Source organism: Nematolebias whitei, chromosome 14 (genome assembly GCF_014905685.2).
Source record: "Nematolebias whitei isolate Nwh7 chromosome 14, NemWhi1, whole genome shotgun sequence".
In the NCBI taxonomy this organism is placed as follows: Eukaryota; Metazoa; Chordata; class Actinopteri; order Cyprinodontiformes; family Rivulidae; genus Nematolebias; species Nematolebias whitei.
The window spans coordinates 46,296,232-46,323,905 of NC_056511.1; the positions used below are offsets into that span (position 1 = coordinate 46,296,232).

Here is a 27,674-nt window from a genome sequence, read left to right on the forward strand (position 1 = left end):
TTGTTGTCGTTTGCATCCTCTCTGGTGAACTTGATGTTGTTATCGACCGAGTTAATGTGTCTGGTGAACGCTTCTATTTCCTTGGCTTGGATTTTGACCCAGGTGCCATCCACATAACGGAACCAATGGCTTGGCTTAGTTCCCTCATAGGAGTTTAGGGCTCTCTGTTCCACTTCCTCCATGTAGAGATTGGCAACAATGGGTGACACTGGAGATCCCATGGCACAGCCGTGCTTCTGTCTGTAAAAACTGTCATTGAACTTGAAATAAGTGGTGGAGAGGCAGAGATCCAACAGGGTGCACATCTGGTCTGGGGTCAAGTTGGTCTGCTCTTTGAATTGTTGAGAAAGCTCCTCGGATGAGGAGCGAAACGTCTTCTGTTACAAATAAAGTCCAGTTGTTTTTGTATTGAACACTTTTTGAATTCATCATGTCCTGGATGACTGAGAATCTTCACCAGCATAATTTTATTGTCGTTCAGAGCTGGAATTTGGTAAAACTATTTTAATGGCTTTAAATGTGGTGCAAAGAGCCTGCTTTAACTCGTCATTGCTCTCGCTGCTCCTGCACCCTCTGTCCTCAGCTTCCTGTTGTCCGTGTTCAGTGTTGTATAAACCACAATACCAAGCAGGTCAGTGACTACGTTTCACCCTAAAAACAGGCAGACTACTAATTACAAGGTTGAAGACACCTGTGACGCTGATTGCAGGACACACTTTACTTTAACATGTCTCTGTAGTCAGTTATTTTAATCTTTTCCAGGGTTTCCATCCTTTTACTGTAGGCCATTTTCATTTGATTTTTTAATTTTTTTTATAGTTCTGATCAACCACAATTCCAAAGCAATGACTGATTTCCAAAAGTTGATTGCCTCTTTTTTCTTTTCTTTTTTTGTCAATTTCAAATTATTACAGCGACTTTTGTGGGTTTTAACTTTTTAATAAAAGGGTACAAACAAATTTGCCTTTGTCTGTTTAATTTTTTTAACAAATTTCAAGAGTCTGAAAATTTAAAACATCATGTACTGTATGTGAAGAACTCACTGGGCAGTAACTTTCACCAAGAACAACCATTTGCAGGAATTGCAAAGGCTTTAAATTTTCCAGTTATTACTCATCACAAAGTTCTCTTAAGCTTAAAACATGAATAAAAGTATTTTGACAGACTCTGTTTTAACGTTGTACTTTCTTAACTCTGTATAATTGTTTTTCTTGTATTTTATAGGTGTGGTAGTACCATGAAAAGTGGAGGAAGGGGAAAGGAGCCACCTGTTGCAGGGGAGGTCACTGGCAAACGGCCCAAACGCAAATGCCTGCAATGGCACCCCCTTCTCTCCAAGAAGACACTGGACTTCTCTGAGGAGGAAGAAGAGGAAGATGAAGAGGATCTGGAGAAGGTTCGTGTGTGTGTTGTGTTGTGGAACAAACTGTACATTCTTCTCACAAGAGAGGCATGGCATTGCAGTTTCTGACTTTATTATCAGCAGCCAGTGCTGTGCAATCAGGATCCACAGGTGCAGCGTGGAAGCACAACAGAAGAAACTGAGGAAGACTCCAGTGAACAGCGAGCACGTCGGCCGATGAATGCCTTCCTCCTCTTCTGCAAACGCCATCGTTCCCTGGTTCGGCAGGAACACCCTCGACTTGACAATCGGGGGGCCACTAAAATCCTGGCTGATTGGTGGGCTGTGTTGGAGCCCAAAGAGAAGCAGAAATACACAGACATGGCCAAGGAGGTAAAATTACTATAAGACTCCATGTTTACTTTGTCTAAACTCAGGCGTACAGTTCCAGCAAAGTTATAAGTGAGATAGAAAAGGGTTGGGAAACCAGAATACCCAGAAAAAACCCCTGCAAGCCTGAGGAGAACATGAAAACTCCACTCAGAAATCCAAAAAAGTTCAACCTGGTCCTCTGGCCATTCAAAAAAAAAAAACAAAGCAAAAAGATGTAGATGCGTTTCGTCTCTCATCCGAGAGACTTCCTCAGTCTGAGGTGCTGTATTCAGCTCAGTCTCTTAAATAGCACCTTCTCAGAGTGGATTGCTATTTAAGAGACTGAGACTTTTTGCTATTTACAATTATGCCGCTCCAGGTGGCCGCATGTTGGAGCAGCTGTTACTTTCATTCTGAGATTTTGATTTTGGAAACTTTAATTCCTCTTTTTCTGGATGTAACTCACATTTTTTGGATGATTGTTTCCTCTGGTATCAGATGCTGTGCAGCTGGAAGGATTTTTACTGAAACTTTTTTAGTTTTGGACATTGGTTATGATGCGTAACCATGGCAACAAGGCAGTTTTCTACAACCAACATCAGCTGATTAACGTCTCAAAAGCTCAGCTGTGCTCGAGTGCCTGACCACTGAGATCCTGGAACTAGCAGGAAACACGGCTCATGACAGCGGAAGGACGGGATCGTCCCTCAGCACCTACAGTTGGCTGTCCACAGCGACGAGGAGCTCAACAAGCTGCTGGGAGGAGTGGCCATTGCCCTGGGAGGATTTCTGCCCAACATTCAGGTGATCCTGAAGCCCAGGAGGCCAACCAAGTGCAAGTAAACGGATCAACATCTGTGGCCAGTTTTTTCAGATCTGCTATAAGACGGACCATCACAAGAGATCCTTCCCGCCCACAACCATCAACATCTAGAACAACTCTTTTATGAAACAAGGAAAATGAGCTACAACAACATTTAATTTCCCTCTGGGATTAATAAAGTATTTTTGAATTGAATTGAATTGAATATATGTATGTATATGTATATATGTATATATATATGTATATATGTATATATATTTGTATAGTAACCTACCAGGAAATGTCAAGATTATGTGCAGCAGCTCTATTTCCTTCCTTAAGGGGGGTGGGAGTGGGGTGGAGATGGTTCAGCTTGAGGGAAATGGAGCTTTTTTCTATTGCTTTTTAGCTAGCATGTCTGTATTGTGCCCTGCTAGCGTAGTGCTACGGCAGTGCCTGCAGATGTTGCGAGGGGTGGCGTCGGTAGGCAGGGCGCTCGGTTCTGTTGACAGGGCGGGGCGGCCTGCTTGTAATGGTAGGAGAAACACTGAGAATATTACGTGTAGAGTTTTGATGGAATATTATTTAAACTATTTTGGAATAAATGCAACATAAGTAGAAAAAGATAATTACTTGTGAACAACTGGATGTTCAGGATGCACTGTACTTCTGTTTTTATTAATGCTGTTAAATTGTGTTGTTCATATCACTCCTAACCCAATCACACTATGGATGCATTTCTTTTTCAACTTTGGCATCTTGTTTTTTAGTATTTTAGTAGTAGTTTTAATATGTTTTTTAGTACTGGTATGTTGTTAGTTTTTTTTAGTGTGTTTAGTATTTTTGTTGCATGCTTTGATATTTCTTGTTGTTTTTTTTTTTTTTTTTTGGCGAGTCGAGACGGTTCTTCTCGTCCAAAGCATTTCATTGCATTATTAACCTTGTATTGTTTTTGCACATGACAAATAAACCTAACCTATAAGTTCATGAATGCACCAGAGGCTTTTGTGTTGGCATACCTGGCAACAAAATTAATTGATTCTGCTTAAATTAGAGATGCTTGTCAAAAGTAAAGATTTGCAGGGCAACTAATTCAATTTTGTATGCTCTTCCAGTACAAAGATGCCTTTATGAAGGCAAACCCAGGGTACAAGTGGTGTCCCACTACAAGCAAACCAGTTAAGACCTCTTGCTGTCAGCCAGTCGGCAGTCCTCGCAAAAAAGTTTGGTCCTTATCATGCAACTCGCCCAAGGACTCCACTGCCAAAAAAGTGCCCAAAACTGAGAGTTTGCCCCAGTTAAACTTCGCCATGGCAGGTGTGTATCGTAAAAAGTGTTAGTCTGTAGCAAAATGATAATGTCTTGGGTTTCTTTTGTAACTTCTGTCATTTGTCGCAAGACCCTACAAAGATGGGAGGCCTGAGCATGCTGCTGTTAGCTGGTGAACATGCCCTCACCAACAGAGAGGTAAGTTTATCCTTTTGCTGCCCAAACTATCCTTTGTTTTGATAGCTAGTTGTTCAAACATACCTTTTATTAAAGGTGCCAATGCATAAGCCTTGAAGCACCCTTTTTACTAGCCTGTTAGTTTTTGTCCTGTCTCAGTGCACTGCTTTGAAATAAAATGTGAAAATTATACACTAATTATACACTTAAGTTTCTAGAATTGCGCTGCTCAGGGTGGCTGCATGTTGGAGTAGCTCTGTTAGGTTGTTTTCACACCTGATAGTCCGGTAGACTCGGTTCGGTTGGGGGCCAATATTCATAACATTTTGTTACATTTGAGCTGGTGCGTTTGCATTCACACTGCACTGTGAAGTCGAGTCAACCTGTTGAACCTACCTATTCCCCTGCTCGCTTGTGGGGGCGCTGCACCAAGAACTACTGAAAGAAACGACACAAAAACCTCTGAAGACACTTCTTCTTCTTCTTCTTCGTCTTCTTCTTCTGGAAATAAAATCAAAAACGGAGTGGCATCAAGTTTTAGCAGTTTTAGGAGTTATATTTTGTCATTTTTCAACAATGGACTCAGCATGAGCAGAAGATGAGACAGAAGACCATGGAGAATATTGTTTTTCACACGAGGCAGCTGACGGCTCCATATGAGCTAAGAGAAATGCGTGTTTGTTTGCCCTGCGCTGTACTCCACTTCTTGCTTGTGGAACGGGGCCCAGTCTGCTAACATTCACACTGTATTCGAACCACACTGGAGTTCTCTTCTACCGGACCGAGACCTAGGTTTTAGCCCGGGCCAGAGTTCGCCTTTTTGTTCCGTGACAGAGTTCGATGGCGCGTTCACACCTCCCCAAACGAACCAGACTTCCTAGGAAAACGAGCTAGAGTTCGATTAAAACGGACCAACGGATGTTGGATTTTATACCTGGATTATTGAGCATGGACTTTGTTGTTTTCAACCAGTTTGACAAGACTGTCAACAAGGAAGAGGGCCGGCAATGGAGGAGGGGCGTACCAAAGAGTGGGGAGTGGTGGCGCAGAGGTTAGAAGATGGGCTTGCGATCGGAAAGTCGCGGGTTCACCTCCCGGTACCGTCAACATCGAAATGTGGGTGGAAAAAGTGAAACACCTACACCTGCCTCCACCCTCATTCGCCCCACTCTGGGCCCCTGAGCAAGGCCCTTAACCCCCACCATCTGCTCCCTAAACAGGTCTCTCTTGAAAATGAGTTCTCGTGGCTCAATGAGACTACCTGGATAAATAAAGGGTCAATGGAAAAAAAAAAGAGACCATCTAATCACAAGCAGAACTGGTTTGTTCCACTTTGGAGTAAGCTCTTGGGAGAAGAATCAGTTTTGTTGTGCGTTTCCTTGACTGATGAAGCCTTCCGGATCGAAGGCGAAACGTTTCAGCACAAAAAAAGAAACTATCCAGATGACCTGACTGAAAAATGTTGGATTTTATACCCGGATTATTGAGCATGGACTTTGTTGTTTAATTCCTCTTCTTTCTGGATGTAAATTATTTTTTTCAAATGATTATTTACTCTGGTATCAGATGCTAGTGTATCGAAAAGGATTTTTACTGAAACCTTTTTACTTTTGGGCATTTGTTATGATGCGTAACTATGGCAACAAGGTGTTTTTTTTTAACAACCAGGAGCAGCTGATTACCATCTCAAAAACTCAACTACCTCAGCTACAGCCATTATTCCCAAATGAGTTGAAAAGGAGGTGCCTTGGATGAATTCCCATCAACCTGGCAGCGGTGATCTAGTACCGGACCGCCGAGATCATGGAGCTGTTGGGAAACTCGACTCGTGACAACAGGAGGACCGCGATCACACCCCAGCACCTTCAGCTGTTTGTCCATGGCGACAAGGAGGTTTCGGGCAGTACTGCTGCCCAGGAGGACCAAGAGGCCCGCCGCATCTGACACCACGATGGATCCAAATGGACGGATCGGTATCTGTAGCCAGATTCTTCGAATTTGCTGCAGGAGATCCTTCCTGCCCACAGCTATCGGCATCTATAACAACTCTTTAATGAAACCAGGATGATGAGCTACGACAACACTGAATTTCCTTTTGAGATTAATAAAGTATTTTTGAATTTGAATTTGAATTAAAATCATGTCATCTGGACAAGTTTCACAGCTCAATCAGAAATAGTTTTTTTTTTTTTACTTTTGGTGGCAGTGTATCACACAGCGTAGTGAGCGCCGCAGCATGGCCGCACTGATGGGAGCTCGTCTGTCCGCATGTGGTTTAACACAAAGCCTCAGCGGGAGATGTTTACATTATCAGTAGGCTGTAAGGAAGCCAGCAGACTCGTTAACTCTTCACTTTGTCGCAGTCTCCCATCCTGAGCAAGCAGAAATGCAAGAGTGGAAAGGAAAAATGCCTTTTAAAAAGGAAGAAACCTCCAGTACCTCATGAATACCATGTTCGGACATAAGGGTGTCCATAAGTGCACTTGGCACCAGAACGCCCTAGGTCGTAGATCGATGATTGACTTTGTACTCATGTCATTTGATTTGTGGCCATTTGTTTTGGACACTCAGGGGAAGAGAGGAGCTAAGCTGTCAACTGATCACCACCTGGTAGTGGTGATCAGATGGTGGGGGAAAATGCTGGATTGACATGGTAGACCCAAACATGTAGGGAGGGTTTGCTGGGAACGCCTGACAGAAGAATCCGTCAGAAAGATCTTCAACTCACACCTCTGGGATATCTTTAACCCATCCCAGCTGAGGCTTGGAACATTGAGTCCGAGTGGGCTATGTTCCGTGACTCAAATGTTAAAGTGGCTGCCTTGAGTTGTGGCCGTAAGGTTATCTGTGCTTCTCATGGCGGCCATCCTCGAACTCTGTGGTGGACACCCTGGGTTAGGGAGGCTGTCAAGCTGAAGAAAGAGTCCTATCGGTCCTTGTTGGCTGGTGGGACTCCAGAAGCAGCTGAGGAGTACCGGAGGGCCAAGTGGTCCGCAGCCTTGGTTTTTGCTGAGGCAAAAGCTCGGATGTGGGAGGAGTTCGGTGAGACCCTGGATAATGACTCAGTTGGCTCCGAGAAGATTCTGGCAAACCATCAGGCGGCAGAGGAGGGAAAAGCAGCATTTTACTAACACTGTGTTCAATGAAAGTGGAGTGCTGTTGACGTCAACCAGTGATGTCGTCGGGAGTTAGAAGGAATACTTTGCGAACCTTCTCAATCTCACTGGCACATCTTTCATGGAGGAAGCAGAGTTGGGGGGACTTTGGGCTTATTCTGAGGTCGCAGAGGCAGTTAAAAAGCTCCACGCCAGTAGAGCTCCGGGGGTGGATGAGATTCGCCCTGATTTCTTTTAAGACTCTGGATGTTGTGGGGCTGTCTTGGTTGACAAGTCTTTGCAACATCGCATGAACATCGGGTGCAGTGCCACTGGATTGGCAGACTGGGGCGGTGGTTCCCTTTTCTACCAGGGCTGCCCATTGTCACAGATTCTGTTCATAACTTTTATGGACAGAATTTCTCGTTGCAGCCAGCTGGCAGAGGGATTCCAGTTCAATGGACTCAAGATTCCATCTCTGCTCTTTGTAGATGATATGGTCCTGTTGGCGTTATCATGCCGTGCTCTTGATCTCTCACTGGAGTGGTTAGCAGCTGAGTGTGAAGCAGCTTGGATGAGAATCAGCACTTCCAAATCTGAGGCCATGATCCTCAACTGGAAAAAAGTAGATTGCTTTCTTCAGGTCAAGTGCAAGGTTCTGCCTCAAGTGGAGGAGTTTAAGTATCTCATAGTATTTTTTTTTAACAAGTGAGGTAAGAATGGAGTGTGAGATTGGCAGATGGATTGGTGCAGCATCAGCAGTATTGCAGACGCTGTACAAGTCCGTTGTGGTGAAGAGAGAGCTGAGCTGTAATGCAAAGCTCTCTGTTTACCGGTCAGTCTATGTTCCTGCCCTCACCTATGGTCACAAGCTGTAGGTAGTGACTGAAAGAATGAGATTGCAGATATAGGCAGTTGAAATGAATTTCCTCCACAGGGTAGCTCGACTCTCCCTTAGCGATTGGGTGAGCTGTTCAGTTCTCTAGGAAAGACTCTGAGTAGAACTGTTGCTCCTCCACATTGAGAGAAGCCATTTGAGGTGATTCGGGCATCTTGTTAGGGTGCTCCTTGGGCACTTTCTTAGGGAGGTGCTTCAGGCATGTCCGATTGTGAGGTGCCCCCGGGGAAGACCCAGGACACGTTGGAGAGACTATGTCTCTCAGCTGGCCTTGGAACGCCTTGGGGTCCCCCCAGAAGAGCTAGAAGTGGTGGCTGTGGAGAGAAATGTCTGGGCCTCCCTGCTCAAGCTGCTGCCCCTGCAACCCAACTTTGGAACAAGCGGAAGATAATGGATGGATAAATGGATGGAAACCTCCACTAGAAACAGGCTCAGGACAAGTGGCCTTCTGCTTCAGCCAGCTGGGTTTGAGAGGACAGGAAGGAGAGAAAAACAAACACAGAATGGCATGCTCAGATGTAGGTGCAGGTGTACCTGACAGACCAAAACGCATGGCAAGGATAGAAAAACTAATTACAAATACAAAACAAGTTGAGTAGAGTAAGTAAAGACAGCATAGTGAAGAAATGTGGTCAGTTTGTCCTCCAGCAGTCTAAGCCTATAGCAGCATATCTAAGGGAACCCAAGCCAACCCTAACTATGGTATTTATTACAAAGGAAAGACTTGAGTCTAATTTTAAAACTGGACAATGTGTCAGCCTCATGGACAGAAACTGGAAGTTGGCTCCACAAGAGCGGAGCCTGATAGCCTGATGTCACCAGCAAACTAGTTGATTCACTATGAGAAGGTGCCATTTATAAGACTGAAGTTGAAACGTTTCAACAATTTTTAATTTTATTTTAAATTTTTATTTTGTTCTTGAATCCATCCAGAGGACCTAACTTAACTTTGTTAGATTTTTCTACCTGGATTATTGAGCATGCATCAGGTTGAATCAGCACTTTTCAATATCTCTTCAGAAATTCTGCAGTTTTTACAGTTTTTGAATTTAAGTTGTTATGCCCTCGCCAACCCAAATGTTTTCTTCTTCAGATTCCTTCAAGCACTAAACCTAGTTTACCTGGCATGGTGGATGAAGAAAGCTCCTGTCCAGAGGAAAAGGAAGAGGTGTGTCCATTATTCTTTCTCCCCATAATCAGTACACATTAGATCAGATAATAATGGAAACTGTTTTTATGGATGATATGGTGTGAATAAGTTTGCAGTTACAATTACAGCTTTTTTTTTTGTTCATATTTCTGTATGGCTATGTTCAAATTGTCCACTCCATCCTTATATTGAGAGTCAGACATTTTGTTGTGCTGTTCAAAAGTTATCCACTGTGACCTGCAAACTGGTCACCAATGGCACTTTGCCACTGTCTTAACTTTCCTCGGCCCTGCACGACACCGCAACAGTTAAGGGCCTCTCCACTGTCAGTACCCATCCCCACTCAGTCTGGTTTATGGGACCACCTTGTTCATGGTTCCAAGCGGACTGCTCCAAGGGTCCAATTTTGATGTAAGCAGAGGGCAGCTGTGGATTGGCCAGCAGAGCTTCGTCAGTGGATGATGCAACCCAGCAAAACTGCAACACCACATCAAAACCTCCACTTCATCGTGTTGATGAGGCGCCACAAGAAATGAGCACATTTACTGAGAGATATCAGAGATGGTGGCACAGCATGGCTACCGCCCGAATTATAAGCAGTGTTGGGATAAGCTAAAGAAATTGAAGTTCGATTATAGGACAGTTAAGAACCACAACAGGCGAAGTGGCTCGAATACAAAAAACGAGTCTGACGTCACTTGCGTAACAGAATGGTAGCACTGACCGGAGCACTGCTTTGACTCGTCTTTTTTTGTTCCTGTTGCTTTTGTTTTAACTTTTTTTGCACCTCCATTGCACACCCACAGGCTCAGGCTCCAGCCTGTCATGGCAGCCATCTCTATGATTCTCCATCTGCCTGCACTGACCGAACTCTACAGACCCGTTCGGTTTCACAGGAAACCTTAAATGTTCTTTGCCTGCCGGACCCGCTTCTAGAGGACAGTCTAGGAGGGCAGTTGCTGCACTCGTTATCATCATGCTGCTAACGGGACCAGCAAACAAGACTATGCTTCTAACAGAACCACACTGCTAACAGTACCATGGTGCCAATGAGACCATGTTGCTAAGAGAAACCTCACTGCCAACAGAACCACTCTGCTAATAGGATTATGCTGCTAGCAGAAAAAATGAAATCTTCATCTCCATAAAGCTTTTCAGCAGATGGAAGCATGAAGTGCTCCAAAATCTCCTGATAGCTAGCTGCATTGACCCTGCGCTTGATAAAACACAGTGGACCAACACCAGCAGATGACATGACACCCCAGACCATCACTGACTGTGGGTGTTTCACACTGGACTTCTGGCATTTTGGCATTTCCTTCTCCCCAGTCTTCCTCCAGACTCTGGCACCTTGATTTCCGAATGACATGCAAAATTTGCTTTCATCTGAAAAAAGTACTTTGGACCACTGAGCAACAGTCCAGTGCTGCTTCTCTGTAGCCCAGGTCAGGCGCTTCTGCCGCTGTTTCTGGTTCAAAAGTGTCTTGACCTGGGGAATGCGGCACCTGTAGCCCATTTCCTGCACACGCCTGTGCACGGTGGCTCTGGATGTTTCTACTCCAGACTCAGTCCACTGCTTCCGCAGGTCCCCCAAGGTCTGGAATCGGCCCTTCTCCACAATCCTCCTCAGGGTCCGGTCACCTCTTCTCGTTGTGCAGCGTTTTCTGCCACACTTTTCCCTTCCCACAGACTTCCCACTGAGGTGCCTTGATACAGCACTCTGGGAACAGCCTATTCGTTCAACAGTTTCTTTCTGTGTCTTACCCTCTTGCTTGAGGGTGTCAATGATGGCCTTCTGGACAGCAGTCAGGTCGGCAGTCTTACCCATGATTGTGGTTTTGAGTAATGAACAAGGCTGGGAGTTTTTAAAAGCCTCAGGAATCTTTTGCAGGTGTTTAGAGTTACGTCGTTGATTCAGATGGTTAGGTTAATATCTTGTTTAGAGAACCTTTTCATGATATGCTCATTTTTTGGGACATGCATTTTGGGTTTTCATGAGCTGTATGCCATAATCATCAGTATTAAAACAATTAAAGACCTGAAATATTTCAGTTGGTGTGCAATGAATCTGAAATATATGAAAGTTTCATTTTTATCATTACATTATGGGAAATAATGACCTTTATCACAATATGCTCATTTTTTGAGAAGGACCTGTATATATAATGTAGTTTTTTTCCATTTTTTTTCCAGGAGTTCTGAGTTAAAATGTAGGAGTGCTTGATCCCCCCAAAAAGGAGACTAAAATCACCACTACATATGATGTTGTTCAAACCTCAACTACTTTAATTAGTAATTAAATTTGTTTATTTTGCACATGAATGCACTGTCATTAAAATGGTGTAACAGTCTTGTTCTAATGTGAAACAAGCTACTATTTGCTTTAGGATGGTTTATTTTTGTGCCTTTTAGCGATTCCAAAGGTATAATTATTATAGTTTGAATGTATTTATTCAATATATCTTTTGTAGTAACACAGGAATCTGTTTCTGACTTCCACAGATACTGTCTCAAATTATTCCAAACAGAGTGCCTGATGTTCCTGAAAGCAGGGTAAAGTCAACCCTTTCTGCAATAGAGGAGGTAGGCTCTAATGAAAGGACATGCTGTTACAATATGTTACATAACTGACTTGTTTTTATTCCTACACCACATATCAATTGATCTACTCACGCCCTACTCAATTGTGAACTATAACTTTTCTGTTGGTGCCTTGATATTACAATTATTTATCAACAATAAATGTAATCTTTTTAGCCAATAAATTGTTGTTTTCGCTAGAAATTTTTTTGGGGGATAAGTATCGTTATTTCTGTTGTAAAAGCCAGTACTTTTTTCTCACGCTTTGGACTCTGCGTTTGATACTCAGGAGCAGATATCTAAAAAAGTTAAATCTGGTCCTCTGGACATTCAAAAAAACAAAACAAAGCAAAACAACAAAAAAATATAGAAACGTTTCGTCTCTCATCCTGAGGACTTCCTCAGTCTGAGGAGCTGTATTCAGCTCAGTCTCTTAAATAGCACCTTCTCAGAGTGGATCAACCAGTTTGTTGCTGACAACCAAAACCAGCTGATCACATGCTCAAGAAGGACCATCAGTCTAACAATGGATCATTAGCACCTGATGGCTGTTTACTATTCACAGAGGGCTGAGTGATACTAGCAATCACAGCATTGTAAGAGGGGGACAGTTGAACCTGGAGGCTCCACCCCTGTTTAATGATGGACGGTTTCTTTTCACAAAGATGGCCTCCTTTACTCCTCTCTCAAACCATCGTTCCTCTCTGTCCAGGATGTGAACATCTTCATCCCTGAAAGAGTGACCGCTGGCCTGGAGATGAGTGTAGACCTCAGAGTCCTGGCCTGATGATGTTGATCTTCTGTGCTGGTCCATCCTTTTGGCCAGTGGCTGTTTAGTTTCCCCGATATAAGACTGATCACCCTCCTGACACTGAACAGCATACACAACATTACTCTGTTTGTGCCGGGGGACTGGATCTTTGGGATGAACCAGTCTTTAATGTATTTTGGGGTTTAAAAGCTACTGGGACGTTATGTTTAGAAAATAAACATCTCAGTTTCTCTGATACTCCCTCAACATATGAAACCCAGTCATAACCCATAAGAAACCCAAACAGGACTCCAGTCAGCCAACAGGTGAAAAGGAGGAACCCAGACCCAGACCAGTGGTCATTCCAGATGTTGAGGGAGTATCAGAGAAACTGAGACGTTTATTTTCTAAACATAACGTCCCAGTGGCTTTTAAACCCCAAAATACATTAAAGACTGGTTCATCCCAAAGATCCAGTCCCCCTTAAGTGTCAGGAGGGTGATCAGTCTTACATCGGGGAAACTAAACAGCCACTGGCCAAAAGGATGGACCAGCACAGAAGATCAACATCATCAGGCCAGGACTCTGCGGTCTACACTCATCTCCAGGCCAGAGGTCACTCTTTCAGGGATGAAGATGTTCACATCCTGGACAGAGAGGAACGATGGTTTGAGAGAGGAGTAAAGGAGGCCATCTTTGTGAAAAGAAACCGTCCATCATTAAACAGGGGTGGAGCCTCCAGGTTCAACTGTCCCCCTCTTACAATGCTGTGATTGCTAGTATCACTCAGCCCTCTGTGAACAGTAAACAGCCATCAGGTGCTAATGATCCATTGTTAGGCTGATGGTCCTTCTTGAGCATGTGAGCAGCTGGTTCTGGTTGTCAGCAGCAAACTGGTTGATCCACTCTGAGAAGGTGCTATTTAAGAGACTGAGCTGAATACAGCTCCTCAGACTGAGGAAGTCCTCAGGATGAGAGACGAAACGTTTCTATATTTTTTTGTTGTTTTGCTTTGTTTTGATTTTTTGAATGTCCAGAGGACCAGATTTAACTTTTTTAGATTTTTCTACCTGGATTATTGAGCATGCATCAGGATATCAGGAGCAGATAATTTATGTTTTTTTTTTTTTTTTTTTTTTTTTTTTTTTTTGACGGGCTGTTGAGCTTCCCGTCTGCTGCCGAATAACATTTTCCTTTGACACACCTGGACCCTCATACAGCTGCCCAACACACATCCCTCTTGAGGGCGGGTTTTTGTGACTCCGTGTGAATGCCACAGGTATACATGACAGGTACTTCTCGCTCATGATTCCAATTTGGCTTCTACTATATATATCCATAATCCCACACTGTGGCCATGTGACCTGAAGTCACCCTAATGATCAATGAGGTACCTTACTCTGATTGAGTCACGAGAACACACCCCCACGATAGACGTGTTTTTTCTTTCGGCTGCTCCCTTCTTCAGGGGTGGCCACAGCGAATTAAGTCGCACGAAGACTTTGCAGGTTTTTTTTACGCCGGATGTTTTTCCTGACGCAACCATAGACCACCGAGCTACCACAGCCTCTGTGTGGAGCAGAGAGCTGCTATATAGGACACCCGGAGGAGCAGATGGTGGGGGTTAAGGGCCTTGCTCAAGGGCCCAGAGTGGGATGAATTAGGGTGGGGGCAGTTGTGGGTGCTTTACCTACCCCACCCACATTTTGATGTTGTTGGTATCGGGGCTTGAACCGGCGATGTTGGGCCCACCTTCTCTAACCTCTGCGCCACCAAAGAGTCCTGAAATGATGACGGAATGACGTTCATCTTTTAAATTTTTTTTTATTTTTCAGGGGTATGTGGTGAGTTTTGTTCTCTATGTACAGAGAGGTCTATGATACAACGTTTGTACAATGCAGAGTGTTAAAGCGATTAAACTAGTATCTTGTGATGTAAATGGGTTGGGGAATCCCATTAAGAGAAAGAAAATTATGTTGAAATTAAAAAAGGAAGGTATAGAAGTTGCCCTCCTACAGGAAACCCATTAAACACAGTCAGAGCACAAAAAACTTAATGGAAATTCTACCAGTATTCATCTTCCTGTACTGAAGGCTCTAAAAGAGGGGTGACCTTTTTAACTTCAAGCAGGCTTCTCTTTAATTATATTCAAGAGAAAATGGATAAGGAAGGCAAATTTATGCTAGTAAAGGGATATTTAGAGGTTATTTTGATTACGTTTATAAACATATATGCCCCACCAGGATCAGAGCTTAAATTTCATAAATTTTTTTTTTTAACCGATTGCAGTAGAAGCACAAGGCATTGTAATATTGGGAGGTGATTTAAATTTAAACTTAATCCATCTCTGGACTCCTCAAATCCACATAGGATGGGATTAAACAAAACAACCAAAAATATTAAATTAATTATAAAGTAATTGGGACTTCTAGATGTTTGGCGAGAGCTAACTCCAATAAAAAAAGACCATTCTTTTTTCTTTCACCCGCATTCATGCTAACTCCAGACTAAATTATTTTTTGTGTTTCAAAAGGACTTTAATATAGTGGGAATTGCAAATTTACTGACTGCTGTCATGGATTTGGTCAGCTGGACTTTCAATGTAATCAATAAAATATTTTCAACAAAGCAACAGGGTCATGAAGAGCACCCATGCCCCACTGAGATGCACGTCAAGTCAAGTCACATTTATTTATATAGCACATTTAAAACAGTAACTGTTATCAAAGTGCTTACCATAAAAGATCACAGCATCATATATTATTAATAACATATTACACCAATATGAATAAAAGCATAAAAACATGAAATATAATGAGAAACAATGAAATACCAAATGAGATCACACTGTGTTAAATGTCAGTGAGTACAGATGTGTCAGTGAGTACAGATGTGTTTTGAGGAGAGATTTAAAAATACAGACTGAGGTGGCCTGTCGAATGTTGATGGGCAGATTGTTCCAGAGTTTAGGGCCCATGACTGAAAATGCCAGACCTCCTCTGAGCTTCAACCTAGTTTTTGGTACCATCAAAAGCAGCTGGTCTGATGATCTCAAGGCCCGAGAAGGAGCATAAGGATGAAGAAGGTCGGAGAGGTATTGTAGTGGCTAATACTACATTAAATACTTTTGGGTTCATGAAATAAAACAAGAGACACCTTGGTTCTGTTTGACAGGAAAATGGGGGTTTTATGTTGAAGCTTTTATCTCTAAGGTGGAACAGCCAAAATACCTGGAGACCTCAAAGACAGAACCCTTCTGATAGGGACGTTAGAGTTTTTATACACTTCTGAAACAGCACACGAACATTCTTGTTATCGTCAGAAGTTTTCCAGAGTCTCTGACGCACACACATTCTATTCAGGTCAGTCTGACAAGTCATTTGTAACACTTTAGTTGATAAAAGCAGTTCTGCTGGGAAACAGTCTTGTAAAAACACTAGGGTTGTTATAGATAAACCGATACGACCGGATATCCGGTTTCACAAGCTAGCGATATGGTTGTGTTGGTAGCAGCCGTATAAATCGACAGCAACCAGCCACAAATACTGAGATGAACCAGTTGAAGAGACATGGACCGGATATCGCGAGACTAGCTCTGTTGACAGTGCGTTTCTAAAACAACACGAGAGTCGGAAATTCCCGCGAAGCTATGCGTGCTCCGTAGTTCACCAAGACGACGAGAATGGATGTAAATAGTAGCAGCGTTAGCGGGTCACCGCAAAAGACTTTCAATACAGCAGCCAGACAAAAATCTAAAGTGTGGAATGTTTTCGGGTTTTACAAGAAGGACGGAAAACTCGACAAAAGCCACGCTATTTGTAAGCTATGCAGAGCACCTCTAAAGTACACTGATAGCACAAGATAGCACAACAAACCTTGATAAAAATGCAATGAGAAAATGCAGAGAGGAGTATGGCGGACTTCTCAAGCCCCATAACAACGAGCAGGAGCAGGCAGCTGCCACACAGAGAGCGACGAGTAACGTTAGCCCTAAATTTTACGGGCAACTCGGCAACAGTTCATCACGAGCTAAGGATATAACGGCATCAATAACCCGTTTTATCGCTAAGGGCTTATGTCCGTACGGTATAGTGGAGGGGGAAGGATTTCAGGATTTGATTCATACGTTAGAGCCCAGATATAAGATTCCGTCCCGGCAGCATATCACAAACACATGCATGCCAGCGTTGTATGCCCAAGTGAAGAGCCAAGTTGAAAAAGAACTGGCACATGCAGAGCAAGCAACAGCTTCAGGGTAGAAGCTGTTCCTCAGTCTAGTGGTTCTACACTTAATGCTCCTTAACCTCCTTCCTGAGGGGAATGGGGCAAAAAAGTGTGTGCTGGGTGAGTGGGATCCTTCATGATGCAGGTGGCTCTCTTCCTACATCTGGAGGTGTAGATGTCTGTGATGGTGGGGAGACTGACTCCAACATCTTCTGTGCAGCCTTCACCACTCTCTGCAAAGCTTTTCTTTCTGCAGCTGTGCAGCCTCCATGACACACGTTGATGCTGGAGCACAGGATGCTCTCCACTGCACACCTGTAGAAGGAGGTGAGGACTGAGCTTCCAGACCAGCTCGTCTCAGCTGCCTGAGGCAGTAGAGTCTCTGATGATCTTTCTTCATCAGGCTGGTGGTGTTGTTGCTCCAGCTGAGGTTGTTGTTCAGGTGTACACCCAAGTACTTGTAGCTGGAGACCACTTCCACTGCAGATCCTCCTATGATTTGGAGGGGAGGGGGGGGGTAGGTTGGTTTGTTCCTTCTGAAGTCCACAACATCTCCTTTGTCTTCTTCACATTGATGTGAAGGTTATTCTCTTTGTACCAGCTCTCCAGGTGTTCCACCTCCTGCCTGTAGCTGGACTCATCATTGTTTGTGATACATCCCACCATCACTGTATCATCTGCAAACTTTACAATGTGACAGCCTGGATGGGTAGCTGCACAGTCATGTGTGAGCAGAGTAAACAGGAGAGGGCTCAGCACACATCCCTGAGGGGAGCCAGTACTAAGGGTAGGGATGGGGCCGATTCGATCTGGTATTGGTATCGGGCTCCGATACCAGCATAATTTACGTATCAGATTTTTCTGATCCAACCTGCAAAGATTTCCGATCCATGCTGCATGTCTGTGTCTGCTGAAACTTCTCCTCATGTGATTAACTGCCAGCTGCTCTGCACGTTGGCTTCAAACTATGGAATGGATTTCCTGAACGGAGGCATCTCATGAAATTCAGAGTAATAAGACCCACCTCACATTCAGGAAATCCATTTCATAGTTTGCAGCCAGCTAAAACGTGAGGACTGAGTGAGCAGCACTGTGGCTAATGGCTAACCAACTTTTCATTGAAACGTCTGCTGTGTGGAAGTATTTTACACTAAACACTGCAAGATAGCAACATGCAATGTCTGCTATAGCTCCACATTAAACTGCGGTAAAGTTAGTTTTACGTTGGACATTTGAGTTCTGTGTCTTTGGCGGTGTGCTCCTCTAGCCCAACCCGAAGCAGGCAGCCCAACCCCGGCCAGCTGTGCTCAATCTGCCCCGCTCAGTCTGCCTGTCTTGGAGGAGGGACAGACTGAGCGCGGCTGACTGAAATCAGACTGCTTGCTTCAGACTGAACGAGAAGAACACACGGCTGAAGCCACGGAGCTCGAATGTTTATCGAGAAGTTGCTAAACTTCTTCGTAATTAATGACCAACTGTTATCAGTTGTAGAAAACGAAGGCTTTCTCAGCTTGATACTTGCAGCCAAGATATAGTTTACCCTCCAGGAGCTATTTATCAGTACAACTGTAGACAATCATAAAAAAGCATATGAATTAAAAATTACAAACAAAAACAACTACATTAAAGCAATGTAAAATTCTCAGGAACATTATTTTTTGCCATGAACTTAGCAGATGTTTAAAGCCATTTAATTTTTATTTTTATTTTACTTTATTTAATTCATTTATTCATTCATTTAAAAGAAACTAAATAAAACAAATTCATCGAATATAAAACATTGAATGAAAAGAGTGCAGAAAGAAGAAAAATTCTTATCTGCCCCTTTAAAAAAAAAATCTTTAAACAATCACTTAAATTAATCACTTTAATATCCACTTTAAAGCTAGGAATAAAAAGAAACATGTTTTGTGTTAGCAGAATTTAATTCTAACTTTGAAACTTATCCAACATTAATAAAACTTACCTCAAGTGGCCTTTTTGGACATGCATGCATATATTTGTACAAATTGTACTTGACAGGAGATTATTACAGCCTCGTATAAAATCAGTAAGGGTGACGATATCGGAAATCTATCAGTAGATATCCAGATTTAGGTATCTGGATCGGATCGGAAGTTAAAAAAAGTGGATTGTGCATCCCTAACTAAGGATTATAAAGGAGGAGGAGAAGTTGTGGATCCTCACTGACTGCGATCTGTTTGTTAAGAAGTCTATGATCCAGTTGCAAATGGAGTGTCTTAGTGTGAGTAGTTTGTCCATCAGGGTTTGGTGGATCATGGTATTGAAGGCAGGCGTGAAGTCTACAAAGAACATACGGACATAGGAGTCCTTCTGCTCCAGGTGGGTGAGAGCATTGTGGACCACAGAAGAGATGGCATCCTCTTTTGATCGATTCTTGCGGTATGCGTACTGGTGAGGGTCCTCGTTGTTGTTGATGGTTGCTTTGATGTGGGTCATGACGAGTTTTTCCAAGCATTTAGCGACTATTGGGTTGAGGGCCACTGGCCGGTAGTCATTCAGACCAGCCACTGTAGAGCTCTTTGGGCGGTCTTCAGGCACGTGGTAACTGTTGCCAGAGTAAGTGAGGAGTCAAAGAGGTCAGCCAGCACATCGCAGAGCTGGTCAGCACATTCTTTCAACACTTTTCCGGGGATGTTGTCTGGGCCAGTTGCTTTGTGCGGATTAATCCTCCTGAAAGTACTCCTTACTTCTGCTGAGGTCACGCTGAGAAGCTCTTCGTCCGATGGTGGGGTGAGTCTGGTGTTGGGTGATCTGGTTGGGTCTTCAAAGCGTGTGTAGAACCTGTTGAGTACATCAGGCAGTGATGGGTCTCTAGGGCATTTTTCACTTCTGCCTTTATAATATTTCATGCACTTAATTCCCCTCCACATGCTCTGTGGGTCTTTTGAGGTGAATTCACCCTGGATCCTCTGTACATATGTGGCCTTGACCCTCTTAATACCAGCAACCAGTTATTTCCTTGTCCTTCTCAGCTCTTGTGAGTTTCCAGACCTGAAGGCAGTGTTCCTGGCTTCCAGCAGGGTGCAAACCTCTGCGTTCAGCCAAGGCTTCCTGTTCCTTTAGCTCGGGTAGACAAGCTGTCTATCGCACCTCTCCCCTGAGAACTTCTGTGAATGCTTATCAGAGCTGTACCGGCTGACCCCAACATCTTATCAGGACTATGGACCATCTGGAAGTGCTTCATGGACAAATCTCACCGTCTTGCCGTCAAATGCATATTTAATGTGTTTATAAATGTGCTTGCTGGTAGAAGTTTTTGATGTCTTAAATCGTGTCCTGATAAGGACAAGATGTGAAGAGATCATTTTTGTAATGCCACTATCCTATCATGGTCTTTTCCCCCTTTCTATCTAAAATTTATTCTGAAAAAGGACAAGGGGCTGTGCTCTCAGAAGCAGCAGCAACGTGCACTCCGCCCATCTTTCAGACAACTGTAGGAACATGTCCAGAATAAACATAGCTCTGTAACAATGAAATGTAAATAACAATTTATAAAGCACTTGAACAGGTAACAAAGCTTGCTCTGGTGTGTCCACAGTCTTTGCTGTCAGTGGCGACTGAAGGAAAACCATGTGGACAGTCTGCTCTCTTCCAGCTTGCTGAGGTAAGCAAGTTATCTTTAAACTCAGAGAAGACAACAATGTCATCGTGTTTGTGTGTTTCTGTGCACATTGATGTAAAATGATCTAAGATTTGTAATACCCGTGGTATGCTGGTGAAGATTCTCAGTCCCCGTGTAATACCTGTAATACTTGTAATACCCGTAGTAACTAAAACTAGGGGTTCTTTCACTTTTACATTGCCCATAAGAAACAAAACTTAATTTAATGTTTCACCAAGAAACCATGTTTCTTTCATTGATGATGACAGAGTCTGACCACTGCACAAAGCCTTCTCCAACACATCCCAAAGATTCTCAATGGGGTTCAGGTCTGGACTCTGTGGTGGCCAATCCATGTGTGAAAATGATGTCTCATGCTCCCAGAACCACTGTTTCACAATTCAAGCCCGATGAATCCTGACATTGTCATCTTGGAATATGCCCGTGCCATCGGGGAAGAAAAAATTAATTGATGGAATAACCTGGTCCTTCAGTATATTCAGGTAGTCAGCTGACCTCGTTCTTTGAGCTCATACTGTTGCTGAACCTGGACCTGACCAACTGCAGCAACCCCACATCATAGACTGCCCCCACAGGCTTGTACAGTAAGCACTAGGCATGATGGGTGCATCACTTCACCTGCCTCTCTTCTTTTGTTATTTTTCTTTTCTTTTGTTATTTAAAACAATTAAACTAGTTTTTGTGACTGTTATTTTCCACTGTGGGAGTTGGTGCTTGTGGGACTCCAGTTTGTTTGTGGCTCCTCAGACTAAATAAGTCCTTTGGATGCAGGACGAAACATGCCAGCAAAAAGTGAAACCGTCCATGACTGAACATTGCTGGATTTGTACCTGGATTACTGAGCATGAACTTGGGTAGTTTTTTGTGACATTTTGTCTGTAGATTTTTCCTTTACAAAAAGAACAATCCAAAAAGACTTCCTACAGGCAAATATCTTCTGTCTCCATCTTTAATTTGAAGCAGGCGTTTTTCTCTCATTACTCCACATTTGTGCCAGTTCTCACACCATCTCAAGCGACACGTTAACCAGTGTAGACTTGTATGTCCTGTTCAGATGTGCCCAACTTGACCACCTGTGACAGTTTGACACCGACTTTTTTTTTTTTAACTCCTCCACACAGCAAACTTGAACCACTTTTCCACTGATAAGTGCGACTCCACTGGGCTCATGTCTTGTCAGTTCTTCTCAGGGTTACAGTATTTTCCGCCGTACACGTCGCTCCGCCCTATAAGTCGCTCCGCCCTATAAGTCGCATCAGTCCAAATACGTCTAATAAAGTGGAAAATCCATAAATACGCCGCTTCGCCGGATCTGTCGCATCTATTATGCGTCACCGCTGACAACCCAGAGATGTGGACTGGCGTTGTGCCAATAATTGATTGGCTGCCAAATGGCGGCCACGGGAGCGTGCATGGGAGGACTTTAACAAGAATTTAACAAGATTAACATTTAAAAACAATAATTTGTTTGCTTGAAATTATAGTAAAGGGGCGTCTCAGTCTAACCTTTCCTTAATAAATGCACTTGGACAGTCAAATCAGCTGCATTTCAAAGCCCCATTTGCAGAAGTGGGAGCATGCAGAGGGACGAGTCGCTGTGCATTTCTTCAAAATTTAACAAGCTCAGCACTTAAAACCAATTTTTTTTTGCTCAACTTTATAGTAAAGCTGTGTCTCAGTTGAACTTTTACTTAATAAAAGGACTTTAACAGTCAAATCAGCTGAATTTCAAAACATTAGCTGCCTCGGTGCTCTGGGAGGCAGGTAGGGAGGAAATCAGGAAGGAGAAACACTGCGCATTTCTTCGAAATTTAACAAGATAAGCACCTAAAACAATTATTTGTTTGCTTAACATTATAACAAAGCAGTGATGTGCGGTGAGCTTTGTGACAGTTGAGGCACTGTCTGGAATCGATGCTCACATATATGAATCCAAAATAGAAGCTTATATTTCAACTTAGCCTTTTTTTTCTTCTTCTTTTTTCTTCCTGTCTCTAATACCTTCTATTTGACTGAAAATCTAGTTTAGAAAAATCCTCTAGTTTTGAGAGGTGATCTTCCATTTTGTCTAAACAAATTTAAATGAGTATACCATTTGCCCCCCCCCAATGTAACATTTTAAAGGAAAAATATGTTGATTCAAAATTTCACAGTGTCAACAAATCCCAAAAAAGTTGGGACAAGTAGCAATAAGTGGCTGGAAAAAGGAAATTGAGCATATAACGAACAGCTGGAAGACCAAGTAACACTAATTAGGTCAATTGACAACATGATTGGGTATAAAAAGAGCTTCTCAGAGTGTCGGTGTCTCTCAGAAGCCAAGATGGTAAGAGGATCACCAATTCCACCATTGTTGCGCAGAAAGATAGTGCAGCAATACCAGAATGGTATTGCCCAGCGTAAAATAGCCAAGACTTTTAAGTTATCATCATCAACCGCATAACATCATCAAAAGTTTCAGAGAATCTGGAACAATCGCTGTGCGCAAGGGTCAAGGCCGTAAAACTCTACTGGATGCTCGTGATCTCCGGGCCCTTAAACGTCACTGCACCTCAAACAGGAATGCCACTGTCAAGAAAATAGCAGAATGGGCTCAGGAATACTTCCAGAAAGCATTGTCAGTGAACACAATCCACCGTGCCATCTGCCGTTGCCAGCTGAAACTCTACAGTGCAAAGAGGAAGCCATTTCTAAGCAAGCTCCACAAGCTCAGACGTTTGCACTGGGCCAGGGGTCATTTAAAATGGAGTGTGGCAAAATGGAAGACTGTTCTGTGGTCAGATGAGTCACGATTTGAAGTTCTTTATGGAACACTGGGACGCTATGTCATCCGGACCAGAGAGGACAAGGATAGCCCAAGTTGTTATCAACGCTCTGTTCAGAAGCCTGCATCACTGATGGTATGGGGTTGCATGAGCGCTTGTGGCATGGGCAGCTTGCATGTCTGGAAAGGCACCATTAATGCAGAGAACTATGTTCAGGTTCTAGAACAACATATGCTCCCATCTAGACGTCATCTCTTTCAGGGAAGACCCTGCATTTTTCAACACGATAATGCCAGACCACATTCTGCAGCAATCACAACATCATGGCTACGTAGGAGAAGGATCCAGGTACTGAAATGGCCAGCCTGCAGTCCAGATCTTTCACCTATAGAGAACATTTGGCGCATCATAAAGAGGAAGGTGCGACAAAGAAGGCCCAAGACGATTGAACAGTTAGAGGCCTGTATTAGACATGAATGGGAGAGCATTCGTATTTCTAAACTTGAGAAACTGGTCTCCTCTGTCCCCAGACGTCTGTTGAGTGTTGTAAGAAGAAGGGGGGATGCCACACAGTGGTAAAAATGGACTTGTCCCAACTTTTTTGGGATTTGTTGACGCCATGAAATTTGAAAACAACAGATTTTTCCCTTAAAATGATACATTCTCTCAGTTTAAACTTTTGATCTGTGATTTGTGTTCTATTCTGAATAAAATATTAGATGTTGGCACCTCCACATCATTGCATTCAGTTTTTATTCACAATTTGTTTATTGTCCTAACTTTTTTGGAATCCGGTTTGTATTTTCAGCGGACATTATAATTGATTAGAAAGAAGAAATATGTTACACACATTCATTCATTATATTACACAGACTGTAGAACATCATCATGTGTAGCACATGTGTAATCAAACATGTATGTTGGAGATATAAAGAGAGACGGCAATGGGCATGTTCCAACCCCTAATTCATATATTGTATATGACACAGCGCCCCCTGAGGTGAACCAGAGCACTACACTGCCTCGCCCGAGTCACACCGCATTTACGCTGTTTGAACAGGCAATACTCCGTGAAGTGGTAGGCCATGTAAACTGACGGTGCAGGGTCAGCGGATGCTGAAGCGCATAGTGTGAAGAGGTTGCCAACTTTTTGCAGAGTCAATCACTACAGACCTCCAAACTTCTTGTGGCCTTCAGATTAGCTCAAGAACAGTGTGCAGAGAGCTTCATGGAATGGGTTTCCATGGTCGAGCAGCTGCATCCAAGCCATACATCACCAAGTGCAATGCAATTCATCGAATGCAGTGGTGTAAACATGCCACCACTGGACTCTAGAGCAGTGGAGGTGCATTCTCTGGAGTGCCAAATCGCGCTTCTCCATCTGGCAATCTGATGGACAAGTCTGGGTTTGGCGGTTGCCTGGAGAACGGTACTTGTCTGACTGTGTTGTGCCAAGTGTAAAGTTTGGTGGAGGAGGGATTAAGGTGTAGGGTTGTTTTTCAGGAGCTGGGCTTGCCCCCTTAGTTCCAGTGAAAGGAACTCTGACTGCTTCAGCATACCAAGACATTTTGGACAATTCCATGCTCCCAACTTTGTGAGAACAATTTGGAGCTGACCCCTTCCTGTTCCAACATGACTGTACACCAGGGCACAAAGCAAGGTCAATAAAGACATGGATGGTAGAGTCTGGTGTGGATGAACTTGACTGGCCTGCACAGAGTCCTGACCTCAACCTGACAGAACACCTTTGGGATGAATTAGAGCGGAGACTGAGAGCCAGGCCTTCTCATCCAACATCTGTATGTGACCTCACAAATGCGCTTCCGGAAGAATGGTCAAAAATCCCCATAAACAAACTCCTAAACCTTGTGGGCAGCTTTCCCAGAAGAGTTGAAGCTGTTCTAGCTGCAAAGGGTGGACCAACATCAAATTGAACCCTATGGATTAGGAATGGGATGTCACTTAAGCTCGTATGTGAGTCAAGGCAAGTGAGCAAATACTTTTGGCAATGTAGTGTATGTTCCCGCACATGGGCACAGGCGATCAGCGACTCCCAGGTAGTAATAAAACATTTAACAGACCTGGGATTCAGAATAAACTGGACAAAGAGCTGCTTAGTACCCAAACAAAATACAGAATATTTGGGTCTCAAACTAGACTCCCTGTCTTAACATGTGATGCTATCAGAGAGGAGGTTCACATCCTTCTCCCAGTGCATCGCTCACTTTCAACTGGGGAGAGTCATTTCATTCAGACTTTGTCTGCGCCTGCTCAGGCTAATGGCTTCAGTAATTACTGTGGTAAAACTGGGTCTCATGATGAAGGATGAGTTTATGTCCCCGCCACCATTTACATCGCAGAGTGAAAGTATCTGCAACATGTATGATGGCTCTGCATCCATGGAGGAACCCAGTGGTTTTTAGCACTGGGGTTCAGCCAGGGTCACCATCACAACAGATGTATCCCTGGGGCCACGATGATAGGCAGAGTAGTGAACGATATGTGGTCACAGAAAATGTCGTGCCTCCACATACATTTGTTGGAATTGCAGGCAGTTTTCCTAGCTTTAAAGCATTTTCTGCCCCATCCAAAAGACCGTCATGTCTTAGTGAAGACAAACAACTCAACGGTGGTTGCTTTCATCAACCGTCAGCGCGGGACACGATCCCAGCAGCTACACAGACTGGCTCAGACCAGACCAGACTCCTGTCAGTCCAAGCAACTCATGTAACAAGGATCCTGAACAGAAAAACAGATCGTTTTTCTAGGGGCAATACGGCAGGGCCGCCGTAGAGCTCTTCACCTCGTGGGAAAACACCCACTGCCAGCTGTTTTTCTCCCTGTCAGATGCAGATGTTCCACTAGGGGTGGATGCTCTAGCTCACCCGTGGCCAAACGTGCTGCTGTATGCATTCCCACCTCTCAGCCTGATTTCTCCCACATTGAACAGATTGAGAGAACAGGGCCGATCTTTAATTCTGGTGGCCCATCCAAGCCCTGGGTGGCAGAAATTATTCAGATGCTATCAGGGGAACCATGGCTCACAGGGACCTTCTGTCCCAAGCCAGGAGAGAAATTTGTCACCCCCACCCAGACCGCATGGCTCTCTGGGCCTGGCTTATAAAAGATGAAATTTAAATCTAGTTGGTCTCCCTCCAGGGGTTATAACACAATTCAGAATGTGAGAGCCTCCTCTATGTGTTATCTGTATAGTGGTAAATGGCAAGTTTTTAAAGAATGGTGTGGGCAGAGGCAGGTAGGTTATTCCCTTCCAGTGTTCTCTTGTGGATGTGCTCTGTTTTCTACAGAACCTACTGGAAAAAGGGAAGGTTTTTTTCATTACCAAAGTTTATTTGGCAGCTATTTCAGCTTGTCACATTGGTTTTGGTGACAAATCTGTTGGACAGCATCCGTTAGTGTGTCACTTCATGAAGGGGGCACGACGTAAGCTGCCAGTCTCTAGGCTTCTGGTACCTTTGTGAAATTTTTCACTGGTGCTAAAAGCCCTCCATAATCATCCCTTTGAACTTGTGGATGGGGCAGGGATGAAATTTCTTTCTTTTAAGACTGCCCTGCTTTTAGCTTTAACTATAGCTAAAAGGGTGAGTGATTTACATGCTTTATCTATCAGCCCTTCCTGTTTGCAGTGGGCACCTGGGTTCTCTAAGGTGTGTCTGAGGCCAATCCGGTGTTTGTGCCTAAGGTGATGGATTCTGTGTACAGATGTTGTTCAGTAGAGCTGTTAGCTTTCCATCCACCTCCATTCTCCTCTGAAATGGAGCAAAAACCTTAACTCCTTGTGTCCTGTGCGGTCGCTGAAAGCGTATATTGACAGGACAGCTGACTTCAGGAAGTCAGACCAACTGTTTGTTTCTTAGGCCTCAACTCATAAAGGGAAACCAGTCTCACGCCAAAGGCTGGCACACTGGTTTGTGGAGACAATTAGTCTCTGTTACAGATATAGGGGTAAGGAGCGCCTGACTGGGCTGAAAGCCCATTCTGCCAGGAGCATGGCCACATCGTGGGCCCTGTTTCGAGGGGTATTGGTCCAAGATATTTGTGCGGTAGATAGCTGGGCCACACTGCATACGTTTGTGCGTTTTTACAAGCTGAATGTGGCTCAGCCATCCCTAGCTCATACAATACTGGACGCCGGTAATTTGCAGCCCTTAGTCCGGCTTCAGGATAGCTGTTGGCTTCAGGGCTTTCTTGCAATACGGGAGTGGGCTACATCTCCCAAAGTGAAACAATGAGCGAAGTTAGAAAAAAAAGTTTGGTTACTTAATGTAACCCCGGTTCTTTGATAACAGAGTGAGGTGTTTCACCAACATTTCCTTCCTTGCATGGTCACAGAAAAAAAATGTCCTAGAATGAGTAGGAGGTGGTCAGTTGACTGTGATGTCATGGTGGGGGCGGATCCCTGAGCACAGCTCATCCAGTCTGTATTTGACAGACAATGTCATTGGAGCTTCCGTACATAGTCTTTCTGGAGCGTTTCCCATAGTGAAACACCTTACTCTGTTATCAAAGACCCAGGGTTATGTTAAATAACCTAACTATATATATATATATATATATATATATATATATATATATATATATA

The 27,674-nt window shown here is 43.7% G+C and overlaps 1 protein-coding gene across 1 annotated transcript in view; it reads left to right on the forward strand.

Annotated features, from left to right (window-relative positions):
- Positions 1-27,674, forward strand: part of LOC119420239 (HMG box transcription factor BBX) — an 82,112-nt gene that overhangs the window by 17,122 nt on the left and 37,316 nt on the right. The window contains exons 2-8 of the mRNA XM_037687627.1: positions 1,225-1,396; positions 1,487-1,735; positions 3,632-3,833; positions 3,916-3,983; positions 9,049-9,123; positions 11,608-11,688; positions 20,223-20,288. Coding sequence (XP_037543555.1) covers positions 1,238-1,396; positions 1,487-1,735; positions 3,632-3,833; positions 3,916-3,983; positions 9,049-9,123; positions 11,608-11,688; positions 20,223-20,288 — 900 coding nt within the window. The 5' untranslated portion in view covers positions 1,225-1,237. The remainder of the gene's footprint in view (positions 1-1,224; positions 1,397-1,486; positions 1,736-3,631; positions 3,834-3,915; positions 3,984-9,048; positions 9,124-11,607; positions 11,689-20,222; positions 20,289-27,674) is intronic.